The 20,820-nt window shown below is 35.9% G+C and overlaps 1 protein-coding gene across 1 annotated transcript; it reads left to right on the forward strand.

Annotated features, from left to right (window-relative positions):
• The first annotated feature begins 16,077 nt into the window (after nt 1-16,077).
• On the forward strand, nt 16,078-17,040 carry LOC131821568 (putative olfactory receptor 56B2). The gene has a single exon (XM_059157766.1). The coding sequence runs from the start codon at nt 16,081-16,083 to the stop codon at nt 17,038-17,040; it is 960 nt and encodes a 319-aa protein (XP_059013749.1). The 5' UTR covers nt 16,078-16,080.
• Nucleotides 17,041-20,820: the final 3,780 nt, after the last annotated feature.

Consider the following 20,820-nt stretch of genomic DNA (forward strand, 5'->3'; position numbering starts at 1 on the left):
TATGAAGTTGAGGAATGTCCCCGCTCTATACTTTGAAGCGTTTTAATCAGGAACGGACACTGTATTTTGTTGAATGTTTTTTCTGCATCAATTGAGAGGACCTTGTGGTTTTTCTCTCTTCTCTTATTGATTTATTCTATGACATTGATTGATTTGCAAATGTTGAGCCACCTCTGCATCCCATGAATAAATCCCACTTGGTCATGGTGGATAATCTTTTTAATGTGTTGTTGGATTCTGTTAGCTGGGATCTTGTTAAGAAGCTTAGCATCCATATTCATCAGGGATATTGGTCTGAAATTCTTTTTGGTGGGGTCTTTGCCTGAGTTGGGGATCACAGTAATTCTGGCTTCATAAAAAGAGTCTGGAAGTTTTCATTCTCTTTCTATTTTTTGAGATAGCTTCAGGAGAATAGGTATTATTTCTTCTTTGAATGTTTGGTAGAATTCTCCAAGGAATCTGTCAGGTCCTGGGACCTTGTTTTTTGGGAGGAACACTGCTTGAAATCACTGCTTCAATCTTGTTACTAGATATTGGTCTATTCAAGTTGTCAATTTCTTCCTGATTCAGTTTTGGAAGTTTATAGTTTTCCAGGAATGCATCCATTTCATCTAGGTTGCTTAACTTATTGGCATATAACTGTTGATAATAATTTCTGATGATTGTTTCTATTTCCTTGGTGTTAGTCATTATCTGTATCTCTGTACCAAACATCTACTTTGTCTTTGTTGGTATGTATTTTTCTTTTTGGTAGAGGTTAGATATATAAAAAAGAAAACCCATTTGGCTACAGGTTTTACATGTGTCATCCACATTTTATCATGAAGTTCTTTAAGTTTATTTGTTTTTATGAAATTTCCTTTTTTCCCTACAAGATATTTAGTAGCATGTGGTTTAGATTCTGGACAAACTGCCTTCTCATTTTTAAGTTCTTCTATAAGCTTTCTCTATAATAGATAAAATATTTTATAGATGTAATTTTTGAGGAGATTAAGACATTTTTAGAAACCCAATATATTGATTTATGTGTACACAACTTAGGGCCTCAGTAATAGATGTGTGTTTTGCTTTGCTTGTTGTAGGGTTCTGTATCTTTGTTCATACTGTTAATCACATTATGGCTTTTTTTATTCACATGTGTCAAGTTTAAGGTCTGGTGTCAGTAAAGGGGTTTCTCAAGTTACTATATCATCAAGGTTAATAAAAGTTCCTATGTATATGCTTTTTAATTGATTTTTCTCTTTACCAAAATATCCCTGAAAGCAAGAATATTGTTCTTCTTGCTTGACGTAGTAACTACGGGCATGGTTCCTGCACATGTGCATACACACACAACATTCAAAACATATTTATTGAATATATAAATGCATTGGTGAAATTATCAAAAGGGGTTCTAGGAAAAGGAGCTTCAATATAGATTCTGAAGGACAGTAATGTTTAAAGAATGGACATCAGAATAAAATACTACCCAAGATTCTTGAAAGGAATGAATAAAGATGTGAAAAGAATTATTGGTGTATATAATACCTCTGAATAGAAAGGAGGGCAGCGTTTTCTGATGAAGGACTGAATCAGTTAATAGTTTGCCACAGTAAACTGTGTAACAAGCAACCACAAAACTTCAGTGGCACACAATAAATAATTATTTTTGTACATAGGCCCAAGAATCACCCAGGGAGTTGTGTTAATTCATAGGTCAGAATTGTCTTGCTGTTCCTAACTGTGCTTGATCTTGTATCCAGCAGTTAGCTGGATGGTTGACTTGAGGATGGCTGGAGGACAGCCTCATTTGAGAGTACTCACTTCTACTACTCACGTCTACTACATCCTTTCAAGACAGAAAGCTCAAGCTTGTTCATAGGTTGTTACTGATCAGGTTCCAAGAGAGGAGGTGGGAGGTACATGTATTTTTTTAAGTCTGTAATTGTATCAAATTTGGCACTGCTCCATGGACCAAAGTCAGTCATAGAGCCAATACCAGGATATTAGACAGAGGACTGTACAGATTTATAGACCTAAGGGTATGGTTATAGAAAGAACATTCATTGGGGTCTCTACAAAGATTTCATTAGTAAGGGGGTTTATTGGCAAGAAGCTATATTACAATAGATTTAACAATATGTAGGAAGAGAAGAAAAGTAAATCACAAAACTTATGAAACTTTATCTATGAAGCAAGTAGAGTATTAGAGTAGATTTTTTCTTAAAACGATTGAGTATTAAACATGCTTAAATGTTTGAGAGAGGAAGCACTAGAAATTGAAATACAGACCATAAAGACAAAATAGTAATAATAATAAAATAAGTATCTGAGACCAGGAACACAACTGGGGACAATAGCAGGAAGAGAAGAAATCTCTTCCACCATAGCAGGCGGGGTGGTATAGAGGGGTAAGAATGAAACTGTACTTGTGACTTCTGTTGTAAGAAGTGGGCAAAATTTACAGAAAGTATTATCTTCCTTCTTCTGTCTCTCTCCTCACCCTTTGGTATATTTGTAGACCCTCCACTGAAATGGGGTATTCATCTCAAGTTTTTTGTTTTGTTTTGTTTTGTTTTGTTTTTGTAGGCTTTATTATTTTTTTTTCATTTATTTATTTTCAGCATAACAGTGTCATTATTTTTTCACCACACCCAGTGCTCCTGCAATCCATGCCCTCTATAATACCCACCACTTGGTACCCCAACCTCCCACCCCTCCGCCACTTCAAACCCCTCAGATTGTTTTTCAGAGTCCATAGTCTCTCATGATTCACCTCCCCTTCCAATTATTAGTTTTTTTTAAAAAATTGAACTCTTAGCTTGAGAAGGCATGTTGTTAAAACATGCCATTAAAACATGCATCTGTGTTGATATGGAATATTATAAAATTGTGTGCTTTTCTGATTTGTATATGTTTGTGTGAGGTGTTGGGGTGCTGATTATACTGAGTTGTTTTAACTCCTCTTGAAGACTACTGCTAGGGAACAACCTGGAGCGAACTAAGAGCATAGTCTTCTGTCCCTTGATATGGCATTCAGATTATATAAGCCAAGTACAACAAGGTGTCTATTCTCTGGTGGTATATCAATAATTTAGTATTATTTGATATCTAGGGCTCACCAACCCAGTTACTTTCAAAGTGCCTCCTCTTACTCAAAATTAGTCAAGTCCTAGAGACAAAAATTGGGAGAAAAATCTGGCTGCATTTTCTGTCTATACAAAACATTAAAAATATAGGGAGAGACTGTTGGATCCTACATAAAAATAAAAAGCTCTTGCACACAAAGGAAACCACCAACAAAACAAAAAGGAAACTTACTGAATAGGGGCAGATATATGCAAATGAGATATCTGATGGTAGGGTAATATGCAAAATAGACAAAGAACTTGTACAACTCAACACCAAAAACACAAATAATTCTATAAAAAAAAAAAAAAATAGGCAGAGGACCTGAACAGGCATTTTTTTCCAAAGAAGACATATGGATTGCTAACAAACACATGAAACATACTCAACAACACTTACCATCAGGAAAATTCAAATTAAATTTATAATGAAAGCTATGCTGTTATCTCCTTCCATCCTGGTCTCACATCCCAAGTATTAGATCTAGAACATCTTTGGATGCTCTCTCTGTCAGCGCTGTTCCCTCTCTCCTTTATCCTTCCCCCAGTACATCTCTTGTACTTCTGATGCTGTCTCAGCATCTACATCCCAGCAGACCTGAACTGACATGGCATATTGGTAGTTTGAGCACATTTTTTTTTAAATTTATTTAGTCAGAGAGAGAGAGTGAGAGCGAGCACAGGCAGACAGAGTGGCAGACAGAGTCAGAGGGAGAAGCAGGCTCCCCATGGAGCAAGGAGCCCAATGTGGGACTCGATCCCAGGACGCCGGGATCATGACCCGAGCCGAAGGCAGCTGCTTAAACAACTGAGCCACCCAGGCGTCCCAGTTTTGAACACATTTTTAGGATAGCCTACAGTAACCATTACAGCAAATCTTGAAAATCTCTTTATGTTAAGTACTGTTGAAAATAACTACAGATTTTTGGTTAGTCACTTTTACATTATCTTCCCTTGATGTCAAGCCAAAATGAAAAGAAATGCAATCAGGGAGTTGATGGGGAGTGCGGCTGCCATCAAGAGATGGGTCCCAAAGGGGCACCTGGGTGGCTCAATGGGTTAATCCTCTGTCTTCGGCTCAGGTCATGATCTCAGGGTCCTGGGATCGAGCCCCACATCAGGCTCCCTGCTTGGCAGGGGGCCTGCTTCCTCCTCTCTGCTTCCTCTCTGCCTGTGTCTCTGCCTACTTGTGATCTCTGTCTGTCAAATAAATAAATAAAATCTTAAAAAAAAAAAAAAAAAAGATGGGTCCCAGAGCCAACTCTGTCCCTGACTTTAAGGATTCCCTTAGTCAACAAGGAGCTTGGAGCTTTGCTTGCTTCCTGATACGTGAGCTGGATGATCTGTGTGGGTTTTGTTTTGTTTTGTTTTATTTGTTTGCTTTTCCAGCTGGAAACGTGAAATAGATTATTTTTAAAAATTTTAAATTATTTTTTAAATTTCTTTTCAGTGTTCCAGAATTCATTGTTTAGGCACCACACCCAGTGCTCCATGCAGTACATGCCCTCCATAATAGCCACCACCAGGCTCACCCAACCTCCCACTCCTATCCCTTCCAAAACCCTCAAATTGTTTCTCAGAGTCCACAGTCTCCCATGGTTCTTCTCCCCATTAAATTTCCCCCAACTCCCTTCTCCTCTCCAGCTCCCCATGTCCTCCATGTTGAAATAGATTCTAAGAGGAGAGGTTGACTCTAGCCAGTTGGTCCTAATCGTGTACACATCATATCTAAGTTTAAATTGAACAAACACAAGTTAATACAAAGAAAAGGAAGCCAGAAGTTGTGCAGGTATAATACTTTAGGTATAATACTTTATACCTATAATAATGGCTAAAATAAAAACACAAGAAGTAAAAAGTGTTGGTGAAGATGTAAAGGAAAAGGAATCCTCATGCCTTTTTTCTGAGAATGCAAATTTATGCAGCCACTGTGGAAAACAGTATAGTTTCCTTAAATTAAAAATAGAATGGCCAATTATCACATGGTTTTGGTTATTTGTGGAGAATAAGGAATAACACAGAGAACATGGGGACATGGAGAGGAGAAGAGAGTTGGGGGAAATTGGAGGGGGAGATGAACCATGGTAGACTGGACTCTGAGGAACTAACTGAGGGTTTTGGAGGGGAGGAGGGTGGGAGGTTGGGGAAGCCTGGTGGTGGGTATTGTGGAGGGCACCTATTGCATGGAGCACTGGATGTGGTGCCTAAACAATGAATTCTGGAACACTGAAAAGAAATTGTAAAAATTAATAAAAATTTTTAATTTCTTGTGGAATCTCCACACTGTTCTCCAAAGAGGCTACACCAACTGGCATTCCCACCAACAGTGTAAGAGGGCTCCCCTTTCTCCACATCCTCTTCAACACATGTTGTTTCCTGTTTTGTTAATTTTGGCCATTCTAACTGGTATAAGGTGATATCTCAATGTGGTTTTAATTTGAATCTCCCTGAGGGCTAGTGATGATGAACATTTTTTCATGTGTCTGATAGCCATTTGTATGTTTTGATTGGAAAAGTATCTGTTCATATCTTCTGCCCATTTTTTGATATGATTGTCTGTTTCATGTGTGTTGAGTTTGAGGAGTTCATTATAGATCTTAGATATCAACCTTTTGTCTGTACTGTCATTTGCAAATAGTGTGAAGATTCCTCAAGAAATTAAAAATAGAACTTCCCTATGACCCTGCTATTGCACTCCTGGGTATTTACCCCAATGATACAGATGTCATGAAAAGAAGGGCCATCTGTACCCCAATGTTTATAGCAGCAATGGCCACGGTCGCCAAACTATGGAAAGAACCAAGATGCCCTTCAACGGACGAATGGATAAGGAAGATGTGGTCCTTATACACTATGGAGTATTATGCCTCCATCAGAAAGGATGAATACCCAACTTTTGTAGCAACATGGACGGGACTGGAAGAGATTATGCTGAGTGAAATAAGTCAAGCAGAGAGAGTCAATTATTATATGGTTTCACTTATTTGTGGAGCATAACAAATAGCATGGAGGACAAGGTGTGTTAGAGAGGAGAAAGGAGTTGGGGTAAATTGGAAGGGGAGGTGAATCATGAGAGACTATGGACTCTGAAAAACAATCTGAGGGGTTTGAAGAGACGGGGTGGTGGGAGGTTGGAGTACCAGGTGGTGGATATTATAGAGGGCACGGATTGCATGGAGCACTGGGTGTGGTTAAAAAATAATGAATACTGTTTTTTTCTGAAAATAAATAAATTAATTTAAAAAATAAAATAAAAATAAAAATTAATAAAAATTTAAAAAAATAAAATGGAAGAAGGCAAAAAAAAAAAAAAAATAGAATGACCACATGATTCAGTAATTCCAGTACTTAGATTTACCCAAAGAAAACAAAAATACTAATTCAAAAAGATATATGCACCCCTATATTTATTGCAATACTATTTTTTATTTATTTATTTGACAGAGATCACAAGTAGGCAGAGAGAGAGGCGGAAGCAGACTCCCTGTGGAGCAGAGAACTTGATGTGGGGTTCAATCTCAGGACCCTGAGATCATGACCTGAGCCGAAGGCAGAGGCTTAACCCATTGAGCCACTCAGGCACCCCTGCACTACTATTTACAATAGCCAAATTATGGAAGCAACCCAAGTGTCCATTGATAGAAGAATGGATAAAGATGTGGTGTTCATTATATATATGGATGTTATGGAATCTTTCCCAACCATAAAAAAGCATAAAATCTTGCCCTGTTTAGCAACATGGATGGATCTAGAGTATAATACTAAGTGAAATAAGTCATTAGAGAAAGACAAATACCATATTATTTCACTCATATGCAGAATTTAAGAAACAAAATAAATGAACAAAAAAGGAAAAAAAAAAAAGAAAGAAACAACGGGCAAACAAACAAAACCAGATTCATAGAGAACAGAGGGGAGGTCACTGTGGGGGATATGTGAAATGGTAAGGGAATCAAGAGGACACTTATCATGGATGGAACTAGAGCGTATCATGCTTAGCGAAATAAGTCAAGCAGAGAAAGACAACTATCATATGATCTCCCTGATATGAGGAAGTGGTGATACAACATGGAGGCTTAAGTGGGTAGAAGAAGAATAAATGAAACAAGATGGGATTGGGAGGGAGACAAACCATAAGTGACTCTTAATCTCACGAAACAAACTGAGGGTTGCTGGGGGGAGGGGGTTTGGGAGAAGGGGGTGGGATTATGGACATTGGGGAGGGTATGTGATTTGGTGAGTGCTGTGAAGTGTGTAAACCTGGCGATTCACAGACCTGTACCCCTGGGGATAAAAATATATGTTTATAAAAAATAAAAAATAAAAAATAAAAAAAAAAATAAAATAAAAAAAAAAAAAAAAGAAGACACTTATCTTGATGAGCACTGAGAAATGTATAGAATTGTTGAATCTCTTCATTGTACATCTGAAACTCATATAACACTGCATGTTAATTATACTTGAATCAAAAACCAAAATTAAATTATTCAAACACAGAAAAAAATAGGAAGATTTTATATTCTGCTTTCCCTTAAAAACAAAACCTTTTCAAAAGACTTTCTTTAAAAAGAAAGTTGTCCTAAAATGTAGACATTTAAATACATTTATGCTTGTATTTAAGAAACGCTTAGCTCCATCAAGGCCAAATTCAGATGTTAGCTAAATGATGTGATTTCAATACTTCCCCCTAATTACATTGTTGGATTTGACTGACTTCAGACTGACTTGGGATTTATAGCTCTAGGGAACTGGCTTTCTCTCAAAGTGTTACCCTGAGTTTCTCTTCACTGATCATAAAATCCTCAACTCCATCTGTAATACCTGTACACCATCTCTGATTATGTTGAAGTCCACTACTTAAAACAAGGCAAGTACAGCACTCCCACAGTGAGTACCTGGTCTGAGACAGAGCCAGTCTTTTAATTTTTTGCAGATTTGGGGATGCCTTCTACAGAAGAAAATGACCCATCTGTGGTAAGCACAGCTGCATAATAATAGTGACTCTACAGGAGTCTCTGGGCCAAATTAACTTAAGTCCTGGAAAATTTTACCAAACTTGATGGGACAAAATGCCCTAATATGTAAAAAAAAAAAAAAAAAAAAAAAAAAAAAATCCAGTAAAGTTTATTAGTACTGGTATTCTTTAGAATCATATTCACTGTTCTGTTAATTTTTTTTATTAGATGCTTCATAGCTTTAAAATTCCTCAGAAATTTTTCAGGCCCAAGATTTAGTTGACTGTATCAGCATTCATCACTCTCGTTTGGGTTTCTATACATATTCATACTCATGGTTTTCTTAACTTTCTGACTTTTAATATTCTGTCTCATGGTATCAGGCTCTGCTGGCTGCTGTCCTGACTGAGGAAAGAGCCAGCCATCCAGGATCTCATTTAAATTGACCACATAAATATTAATTATCCTTGTATTTTGCAAGAATTTTTTTTTATAATCAACACATAGTGTTTTATTAATTTCAGGGATACAATATAGCGATTCAACAATTTTACACATTTCTCAGTGCTCAAGATACTTGTACTCTTTTTAATTTTTTTTTATTTTTTTATTAACATATAATGTATTATTAGCCCCATGGGCACAGGTCTGTGAATGGCCAGGTTTACACACTTGACAGCACTCACCATAGCACATACCTCCCCCAATGTGCAAGGATTTTAATAGAATTTAATTCTTAACCCATAATCAGGAGTTAGAAATGAATTATTTTATAGATTAGAACAGAGGATCCTATGAGCTAAGGTAATTTTTCAAGTTCATAGGCCACACAGAGCTGCATTTTCACTCAAAATAGTTGAATGTTAGTTGAACAATAAGAGCAAGACATTTAGGTGTGTTGCTTTCAATGGGAAACCCTGTAACTGAAAGGATACTCAGTTTCTCTTAAATGTCTGGCAAGATATATTAATTTTTAGCACAGCAAATAAACATAATCCACCATAAGAATATATTACACTGTGTGTTAACTAACTGAAATTAAAATAAAAACTTAAAAAGAGGGCGCCTGCGTGGCTCAGTGGGTTAAGCCACTGCCTTCGGCTCAGTTCATGATCTCAGGGTCCTGGGATCGAGTCCCACATCAAGCTCTCTGCTCAGCGAGGAGCCTGCTTCCTCCTCTCTCTCTCTCTGCCTGCCTCTCTGCCTACTTGTGATCTCTCTCTGTCAAATAAATAAATAAAATCTTAAAAAAAAAAACTTAAAAAGAAAAGTCAACACAATGAAAAAATATATACAGCTGTCTTCCAAGTAATTTTTCATGTTTTAAAAGGTTTGTCTTACAAGATGGGATTGGGAGGGAGACAAACCATAAGTGACTCTTAATCTCACAAAACAAACTGAGGGTTGCTGGAGGGAGGGGGGTTGGGAGAAAGGCGGTGGGGTTATGGACATTGGGGAGGGTATGTGCTATGGTGAGTGCTGTGAAGTGTGTAAACCTGGCGATTCACAGACCTGTACCCCTGGGGATAAAAATATATGCTTATAAAAAATTAAAAATTAAAAATTAAAAATTAAAAAAAAAGGTTTGTCTTAAAATTCCTGGTATTTCAATCTAGATAATTATATTATATTTTGAAGTCTATTTTTTTTTTCCTTACTAACACATTAGCCTTTGGATCTCAGAATGCAAACTGAGATGGTGGGCACCTCTACCTTGATTAAATAAGTAATCTTTGAATTTTATTAGATAATACTTGTTATATTACAAAAGTTCATTTTAAAATACCTGTTAAATTTAAGTTTATTTTTTAGAAATATATAATTAGATAAAGCCAAATACTTCTCTGACCTTTCTGACCTACACTGTTTTTCCTTCAATTTTAAAATGTAAATAGTATTTATGTTTTGAAGCAACAAGATTCAAAGCAAAGTTGGACAGAAGGTAGTGGGCCAAAAATTTTTTAAAAAGAATGACCATATGATCCAACAATTCCTCTTCTAGGTATATAACTAAGCAAATAGAAAATAGGGTCTCACAGACATGTTTATACACTCATGTATATAGCAGCATTATTCACAATAGCTAAAATAAGAGAAGCAACTCAAGGGAACATTGACAAGTGAATATATAGCAAAATGTGGTGTATGAGTGTGTGTGTGTGTGTGTGTACAGAATTCAACATTACTCAACCTTAAAAAGGCATGAGATTCTTCAATATGCTTCAATATGGATGGACCTTGAGGACATTTTGCTGAATGAAATAAACCATTCACAAAAAACAAAAGCTGTAGGACTCCACTTATATAATATATTTAGTAGTCAAAAACTGAAAAAATCAGAAAGTGTGGTGGTTAGGGGTGAGGGAGGAAAGAATAGAGAGTTATTGTTTAATAGTTATAGAATTTTAGTTTTACAAGATGAAAAGAGTTATGGGGATAGATAGAGGTGATGGCTGAGCAACAACAGGAATGTATTTAATGTCACTGAAATGTGCACTTAAAAATAAATTTTATGTTGTTTGGGTTTCACCACAATAAAAATATATATATATATTGAGTAGAAGGTACAGAGATAGCCTATATAATTCCTGTTCCCATATGTGCATTTTTAAAATAACATTTTTAATGTAGTGAATTATTCCTAGTATATTTCTAATGCTAAATTATACTTGGTCTTGTAAATCTATTTTTATATGCTGCATAATTAGATTTGCAAATATTTGAAATTTATAATCAAAATAGTCCTAAAACATTTCTTTTTGAAATGTGTTTTCTAATTTGAAATTATCTTAGTTTAGCTGTAATTCCTTGAATTATTGTTACTATTTAGGTGTATAATTCCTTGAATAAATATATAAGGTAATAATTATATCTTCTAAGAAGTAAATTTTGTTTAAGAGTTAATATTAAATTCTCTGGCAAATTCTTCTGGTAATTTTTTACATTTCCAACTTCTACTACAATTTATTTACCTGCTATTAATTATTATATAATAATTATAATATATAATATTATTAAATATGAAACATAATTATATAGTTTCTACAGAATTAACAATTATATCTTCTAAGAAGCAAATTTTGTTTAGAGTTAAATTAAATCCTCTGGCAAATTCTGGTATTTTATACATTATCAACTTCTGCTGCAGTTTATCTGTTTAGTCAATTATAGATTTACACTCCTTAAAATATTGTACATTTCCAGCAGTGCCTGGGTGGCTCAGTTGTTTAAGCATCTGCCTTTGGCTCAAGTCATGATCGCAGGGTCCCTCTACCCCTCTCCTGGCTCCTCCTCTACTTCTCTCTCAATAAATAAATGAAATCTTAAAAGATATATTGTACAGTTCCTAAATTTTCAATTTTAATTCATAAAGTAACTCACTATATCCTTTAAGATTTTAAAATAATTCTTCCAAATGCCATGTCTCAACTTTTTGTTTTCTATTGAATAATTTCTTAGATTGTCTCTATTATTTCATTGAAGTATAGTTATCATCCAATGTTACATTAGTTACAGATGTACAATACAGTCATTTGAAAAGTCTGTATGTTATACTCCCTCACCACAAGTGTAACTACCATCTATCATCATACAATGCTATTACAATACTACTGAATATATTCCTTCTGTTGTGCTTTTCATCCTAGTGACTTATTTGAATATTCCATAACTGGAAGCTTTTATCTCTCAGTCCCCTTTACTCATTTTGCCCACTCCCTTACCCTCAAGATTGTGCCTATTTTATGATTATTTAAATAATATCTTTAATTTTTTGAAAAATTTTTGAAAATTCTTGTATTTTGATTCCACTACTGTGCTCTTATTTTTTTATTGTTTTCTTTGTTAAATCTGAAGTTAATTACTATAATGCCTTGTATTAATTCATTGGTCTACTATTTTTTTGTAATGTGTTCATTTAAAGTTACAGATTGACAAATGTTTATTAAATTTACAAATTTATTAACCATACTTCCAAAGTTTTAACTTTCTCATTATTTTTCTATTCTATTTTCTATTGCCATTTTCATTATTCTATTATATTTGGAACATTATTGCTTCATACTATTATGGAATCTTTTCAAATATATGCACTTCTTTTGTTTCTTTTATGGTCTGTAGTATATTAATTTTTTGTTAATTCTCATTTTTATCTAGAACATGACTTATACTGTGTGTTTAAAATGGTCTATAATCTCCTATTTTTTGCATATAGGTTTACACTTATATATACTTAAACCCTTTGATACACCATTGCTAATACTGCTATCAGATCTATGTCATTATCAAGTTTTGTTTATGTATTTGTTTCAAGAAATATATTTTAAAATTTCTCACCCTAACTTTATATTTGCAATTTCCTACTCAAATTTCTTTCAAGTTAAGGTTTGGTGTTAAGATTCAAGTGAGTCACAAATATTATATTATCCTATAAATTGTTCCATGTATCACTATATAATTATTTTCAACTGTATTAGTGCTTTAAAAATATAGAATACTGATGTTGTTAAATTGTTTGTTTAAGAACAACTGATTCAGTCTTCATATTTTAGTGTTCCTTAGAAATAGTATGTAATTTAAAAAATTTAATCTGAAAATTCCTTTTTAATATGCAAATGTACTCTATAATAATTATTTCATTTATGGTTGTATATGCATTGTCTTTTTCATGCCAGTATCTATTATTTTTTTAACTTTATTTTGGTTTTGATAAAATATCTGTTATTCTCTTCTAACTCTTTATGTTTTGACATGATTCTCCATTACCATAGTTCCTTTACATTTTTAATACAAATGCATATGTTAATATGTGTGTTAATAGCTCAAACTTCTTCATGAATAATGAAGGAATCATGGGCATATAAACTGTTTAATCTTCCTCCAGTATTATTTCATATAACACATATGTACTGAGGGCATTTAAGTTCCAATCTCTTGGGATAAACCATGATATAAATGACCCAAATACCATGCCTTTGATTTTTTTTTTCAGTGTAATAGTATTCATTGTTTTTGCACCACACCCAGTGCTCCATGCAATCCGTGCCCTCTCCAATACCCACCACCTGGTTCCCCCAAACTCCCACCCTCCGCCCCTTCAAAACCGTCAGATTGTTTTTCAGAGTCCATTGTCTCTCATGGATCAACCCCCCTTCCAATATCCTTCAACTCTTTTCTCCTCTCCATCTCCCCTTTTCCTCCATGCTAGTTGTTATGCTCCACAAATAAGTGAAACCATATGATAATTGACTCTCTCTGTTTGACTTATTTCACTCAGCATAATCTCTTCCAATCCTGCCCATGTTGATACAAAAATTGGGTATTCATTCTTTCTGATGGAGGCATAATACTCCATAGTGTATATGGACCACATCTTCCTTATCCATTCGTCCGTTGAAGGGCATCTTGGTTATTTCCACAGTTTGGCGACTGTGGCCATTGCTGCTATAAACATTGGGGTACAGATGGCCCTTCTTTTCATGACATCTGTATCTTTGGGGTAAATACCCAGTAGTGCAATTGCAGGGTCATAGGGAAGTTCTATTTTTAATTTCTTGAGGAATCTCCACACTGTTCTCCAATGAGGCTGCACAAACTTGCATTCCCACCAACAGTGGAAGAGGGTTCCCCTTTCTTCACATCCCCTCCAACACATGTTGTTTCCGGTCATGCTAATTTTGTCCTTTCTGATTAATGTAAGGTAGTATCTCAATGTGGTTTTAATTTGAATCTCCCTGATAGTTAGTGATGATGAACATTTTTTCATGTGTCTGATAGCCATTTGTATGTCTTCATTGAAGAAGTGTCTGTTCATATCTTCTGCCCATTTTTTTGATATGATTGTCTATTTTGTGTGTGTAGAGTTTGAGGAGATCTTTATAGATCCTGGATATCAACCTTTTGTCTGTACTGTCATTTGCAAATATCTTCTCCCATTCCGTAGATTGCCTCTTTGTTTTGTTGACTGTTTCCTTTTCTTTTTGGGTAGATATGTATATTGACTTAATGAACTAAACACTAATATGCATCCTCAGTTCTTTGGAAAATTAGAAACAGCCTTTCTATTTGTCTTTAAAGTTGAAGCTATTCCATTGATCTGAACTGATGAAGGACTCTCAGTATTAGTACTAAAAATAGCATGACCAAAGCTATATCACTATTCAGGTTTGGATGTAAAAATGCCAAATCATAGACACTAGAGTTTCTATCCTATGCAGTATATCTTCAAACTACTATAGCATCAGTTTGCAGTTTTAAGGATCTTGATATCATTTATCTCTTTCATTCTCAGGTGTTTTTAAAAAATATTTAATTTATTTATTTGACAGAGAGAGACACAGTGAGAGAGGGACCACAAGTAGGGGGGGAAGGAGAGGGGGAAGCAGGCTTCCTTCCAAGCAAGGAGCCAGATGTGGAGCTCGATCCCAGGACTCTGGGATCATGACCTGAGCTGAAGGCAGACACTTAATGACTGAGCCACCCAGGCATCCCTCATTCTCAGGTATTTTTAATTTGAAATTTAGCATTTTGTTAAAAATATTGTTACATTTTATTAATTAAAAATTCATAGTTAAATCTTTTTTCATTTACTTAGTTCATTATGTTATAAGGAGTATAGAGTGCCAATATCCGGACTAGGCAAATAAATTGCATTGCATTTCTGTACATAATATAATTTTAATTCACAATAGTTTTTCAATGTTCTTTATGTTGTATCCTTAATATATGAAATACTTACAAAGAAATAAATAATAGTGTTCATTTTGATAAAACATACAATATAATTGCCTTCATTTTAAATTAAAACATTAATAAAATACTATATCAAAAAAGTGTCTTATACAGAGTGATTTGATTTTAGCAGAACTTCTAAACAAAACCTTGACCCCAAACTCATTGGTTTGTCAGTTTTTGTCTTTTGTTTGTTGTTTTCACTTCTGTCTTATTAATTATAAGGTGGCTATCTATACTGTTTAAACCCTGTCACAAAAGTGGGAAAAGTTACACAAAACCAGAAAGAACTGATTTAAAAATACTGATATTTCCAAACCATATTATCTCTTTTATAGTTGCAGGGATTTAGACAGACAACTAGCATTTTGGATATCACTTTATTGCATATAAAATTGAAATACTAACTGAACTTATGTATTTTAATGACAAATAATATTTGTGATTACTTAAGAAATACTCAAATCTATGACCTTATCTATCATCCGAGAAGACTCCATGCATGAAATTTTCTACTCTGAGACTTGTATTTGGTCTACAAAGAAAACAATCCATTAGCAAAGTCAAATTTAAAGACCTGGCGATTGGTGAGCCTGGTGGTGGGTATTATGGAGGATGCATATTGCATGGAGCACTGGGTGTGGTGCATAAACAAGGAATTCTGGATACTGAAGAGAAATTTAAAAAATAAATAAAAATTAAAAAAATAAATAAAGACCAGGCTATGATATCAAATGGTTTGCTTTTTGTCGAGCTTCCATGACCTAATATGGAAGATAATAAGCAAGATCCAGATTACTATAATGTTCTATTACTCAATGATGAGAGAGTATAAGTCTTTTTTTTAAAGATTTTTTTATTTATTTGAGAGAGAGAGAGAGAGAAAGAGAAAGAGAAAACAAGCAGGGGAAACGGTAGAGGGAGAGGAAAAGCAGGCTCCAAGCTGAGCAAGGAGTCTGATGCAGGACTTGATCTCAGGATCCTGAAATCATGACCTGAGCTGAAGGCAGTTGCTTAATAGACTAAACTACTTCAGCAGCCCCACGTAGCAATCTTATGTCCCACCTTATAGAGTGCTTTTGAGATTAAATGACTTATAATATGAAATGCACTATCACAGTTCCAGTTTTTTAATAGTATACCATTAATGTTAGTAGTGGAATGAGAATAATAAACACAAATCCCCATTTGGTATCATGAACCTAGGTAACTCCATTTCAAGTACTATCTGAGAGTTACTAAAATAGAATAGTAACTTTGAATATATATATTTTTTTCTCTTAGTGAAAATGTTCCAGGATCCCAGAGATTCCAACATCTCTAAGTTTCAAGTCTCTGAGTTCATTCTGATGGGATTCCCAGGCATTCATACCTGGCAACATTGGATCTCCCTGCCCCTGGCTCTGCTCTACCTCTTAGCTCTCACTGCCAACATCCTTATCCTGATCACCATCAAACAAGAGGCCACACTACACCAGCCTATGTACTCTTTCCTGGGGATCCTGGCTGTGGTAGACATGGGACTGGCCACCACCATCATGCCCAAGATTTTGGCGATCTTATGGTTCAGTGCTAAGGCCATCAGTCTCCCAGAGTGCTTTGCTCAGATGTATGTCATACACTGTTTTGTGGGCATGGAATCAGGTATCTTTGTCTGTATGGCTATAGACAGATATGTTGCCATTTGTAGACCACTACGCTATCCATCAATAGTTACTGAATCTTTTGTGGTCAAAGCAACCATGCTCATGGCACTCAGAATTAGCCTGGTTGCCATCCCAGTGCCAGTGTTGGCTTCTCAGAGACACTACTGCTCACAGAACAAAATTGAGCATTGCCTATGCTCTAATCTTGGAGTCACTAGCTTATCCTGTGATGACAGAACCATCAATAGCATATACCAGGTACTTCTGGCCTGGGCATTGATGGGGAGTGATCTGGGTTTGATTTTCTTATCATATGCTTTGATACTTCACTCAGTGCTGAAGCTGAACTCAGCAGAAGCTTCATCCAAAGCCCTAAGTACCTGCACTTCTCACCTCATCCTAATCTTGTTCTTTTACACTGTCATCATAGTAATTTCCATCACCCATAGTGTAACAATGACAGTTCCCCTCATCCCAGTTCTACTTAATGTATTACACAATGTCATTCCTCCTGCCCTCAACCCCATGGTGTATGCACTCAAGAACAAGGAGCTCAGGCAGGGCTTATATAAGGTTCTGAAGCTGGACATCAAGGGCAACTAAGACAGTGGTGAAGTTCGTTTCTAATTTGCATATTATTCATTGATTATATTCTCAAACACTGCATATGTCAGAACTAAGGAACATAAACACTAATACTAATTTTCACTTAGTATAAATGAATCTGGAAAAAATGAAACTTCAAAATAAAAAGTGATGAAACTATAATTGAAATCTTGGATTCAAGAATGATTTCCAGCTGAAAAAATGATGCTGATTATCTCAAGGAATCCAAGGGAAGGACAAGTGGAATGTTCTTCTCATTTTCTTACCTAGTTGTCCTGTCTAGAACACCTAGACAGTGTCAAATTGAGGTGGTCAGCAGATATTTGCCAATCTTTGTTTTGTTTTTGTTTTTCTGGGGGGGTTCTTTTTGGCATTTATTTTTTTAAATTTTTTCAATGTATTTGTTTTCAGAAAAAGAGTATTCATTATATTTTCACCATACCCAGTGCTCCATGCAATCCGTGCCCTCTATAATACCCACCACCTGGTACCCCAACCTCCCACCCCCGCCACATCAAACCCCTCAGATTGTTTTTCAGAGTCCATAGTCTCTCATGATTCACCTCCCCTTCCAATTTACCCCAACTCCCTTCTCCTCTCTAACACACCTTGTCCTCCATGATATTTGTTATGCTCCACAAATAAGTGAAACCATATGATAATTGACTCTCTCTGCTTGACTTATTTCACTTAGCATAATCTCTTCCAGTCCGTCCATGTTGCTACAAAAGTTGGGTATTCATCCTTTCTGATGGAGGCATAATACTCCATAGTGTATATGGACCACATCTTCCTTATCCATTCGTCCGTTGAAGGGCATCTTGGTTCTTTCCATAGATTGGCGACCATGGCCATTGCTGCTATAAACATTGGGGTACAGACAGCCCTTATTTTCACGACATCTGTATCTTTGGGGTAAATACCCAGTAGTGCAATTGCAGGGTCATAGGGAAGTTCTATTTTTTATTTCTTGAGGAATCTCCACACTATTCTCCAAAGAGGTTGCACCAACTTGCATTCTCACCAACAGTGGAAGAGGGTTCCCCTTTCTCCACATCCTCACCAACACATGTTGTTTCCTGTTTTGTTAATTTCGGTCATTCTAACTGGTGTAAGGTGGTATCTCAATGTGGTTTTAATTTGAATCTCCCTGAGGGCTAGTGATGATGAACATTTTTTCATGTGTCTGATAGCCATTTGTATGTCTTGATGGGAGAAGTGTCTGTTCATATCTTCTGCCCATTTTTTGATATGTTTGCCTGTTTCATGTGTGTGGAGTTTGAGGAGTTCATTATAGATCCTGGATATCAACCTTTTGTCTGTACTGTCATTTGCAAATATCTTCTCCCATTCCGTGGGTTGCCTCTTTGTTTTCTTGGTTGTTTCCTTTGCTGTGCAGAAGCTTTTGATTTTGATGAAGTCCCAAAAGTTTATTTTCGCTTTTGTTTCCTGTCTCACGTTGAGGTCTTTTATCCATTTTGAGTTTATCTTTGTGTACGGTGTAAGAGAATGGTCGAGTTTCATTCTTCTATATATAGCTGTCCAGTTTTCCCAGCACCATTTATTGAAGATACTGTCTTTTTCCACTGTATATTTTTTTCTGCTTTGTTGAAGATTAATTGACCATAGAGTTGAGGGTCCATATCTGGGCTCTCTACTCTCAAAGAAGAACTGAAACAATTCATGGAAACCAATGAGAATGAAGACACTTCGGTTCAAAACCTATGGGATACAGCAAAGGCTGTCCTAAGGGGGAAATACATAGCCATCCAAGCCTCCCTCACAAAAATTGTAAAATCCAGAATACACCAGCTGTCTCTACACCTTAAAGAACTGGAGAATCAACAAAACATCAAACCAGCTCCACACATAAGAAGGGAAATCATCAAGATTAGAGCTGAGATCAATGAGGTAGAAACCAGAGATACAGTAGAGCATATCAATGAAACTAGAAGCTGGTTTTTTGAAAGAATCAATAAGATCGATAAACCATTGGCCACACTAATCCAAAAGAAAAGAGAGAAAGCCCAAATTCATAAAATTATGAATGAAAAGGGACAGATCACAACAACCACCAAGGAAGTAGAAACAATCATCAGAAGTTATTATCAACAGTTATATGCCAATAAGCTTAGCAACCTAGATGAAATGGATGCATTCCTGGAAAACTATAAACTACCAAAATTGAACCAGGAAGAAATCGACAACCTGAATAGACCGATATCTAATAACGAGATTGAAGCAGTGATCAAAAACCTCCCAAAAAACAAGAGCCCAGGTCCTGACGGATTCCCTGGGGAATTCTACCAAACCTTCAAAGAAGAAATAACACCGATTCTCCTGAAGCTCTTTCAAAAAACTGAAGCAGAAGGAAAACTTCCAGACTCTTTCTATGAAGCCAGCATTACCTGATCCCCAAACCAGGCAAAGACCCTACCAAAAAGGAGAATTTTAGACCAATATCACTGATGAATATGGATGCTAAGATTCTCAACAAGATCCTAGCCAACAGGATCCAACAGCACATTAAAAAGATTATCCACCATGATCAGGTGGGATTCATCCCCGGCTACAAGGATGGTTCAACATTCGCAAATCAATCAATGTGATACAACAAATTAATATGAGAAGAGAGAAGAACCACATGGTCCTCTCAATTGATGCAGAAAAAGCACTTGACAAAATCCAGCATCCGTTCCTGATTAAAACGCTTCAAAGTATAGGGATAGAGGGAACATTCCTGAGCTTCATCAAATCTATCTATGAAAGACCCACAGCAAACATCATCCTCAATGGGAAAAGGCTTGCAGCCTTCCCGTCGAGATCAGGAACAAGACAAGGATGCCCACTCTAACCACTCTTGTTCAACATAGTATTAGAAGTCCTAGCAACAGCAATCAGACAACAAAGAGAAATAAAAGGTATCCAAATTGGTAATGAAAAAGTCAAACTCTCTCTCTTCGCAGATGACATGATTCTTTATATGGAAAACCCAAAAGACTCCACCCCCAAACTACTAGAACTCATACAGCAATTCAGCAACGTGGCAAGATACAAAGTCAATGTGCAGAAATCAGTTGCCTTCTTATACAATAACAATGAAAATACAGAAAGGGAAATTAGAGAATCGATTCCAGTGACTATAGTACCAAGAACCATAAGATACCTGGGAATAAACCTAACCAAAGAGGTAAAGGATCTGTACTTGAGGAACTACAGAACACTCATGAAAGAAATTGAAGAAGACACAAAAAGATGGAAGACCATTCCATGCTCTTGGATCGGAAGAATAAACATTGTTAAAATGTCTATACTGCCTAAAGCAATCTATACTTTTAATGCCATTCTGATCAAAATTCCACCGGTATTCTTCAAAGAGCTGGAGCAAACAATCCTAAAATTTGTATGGAATCAGCAGAGACCCCGAATCGCTAAGGAAATGTTGAAAAACTAAAATAAAGCTGGGGGCATCATATTACCTGATTTCAATCTTTATTACAAAGCTGTGATCACCAAGACAGCATGGTACTGGCATAAAACCAATCTTTGTTTTTTTTTAATTAGAGTTTAATCCGCATGCATTGATAGAAGCACTGATAACATAGGACTTACTCCTGTCATTTGTCTATTTGCTTTCTAATGTGTCTCAATTTTTTTTTAATGGATGAAGGAGTTGAAAAAACACTTCTCTGAAGAAGATGTGCATTGGGGGCTCCTGGATGGCTCAGCTGATTAAGGATCTGACTTCAGCTTGGGTCATGATCTCAGGGTCCTGGG

This window comes from Mustela lutreola, chromosome 1 (assembly GCF_030435805.1).
Source record: "Mustela lutreola isolate mMusLut2 chromosome 1, mMusLut2.pri, whole genome shotgun sequence".
Classification (NCBI taxonomy): domain Eukaryota; kingdom Metazoa; phylum Chordata; class Mammalia; order Carnivora; family Mustelidae; genus Mustela; species Mustela lutreola.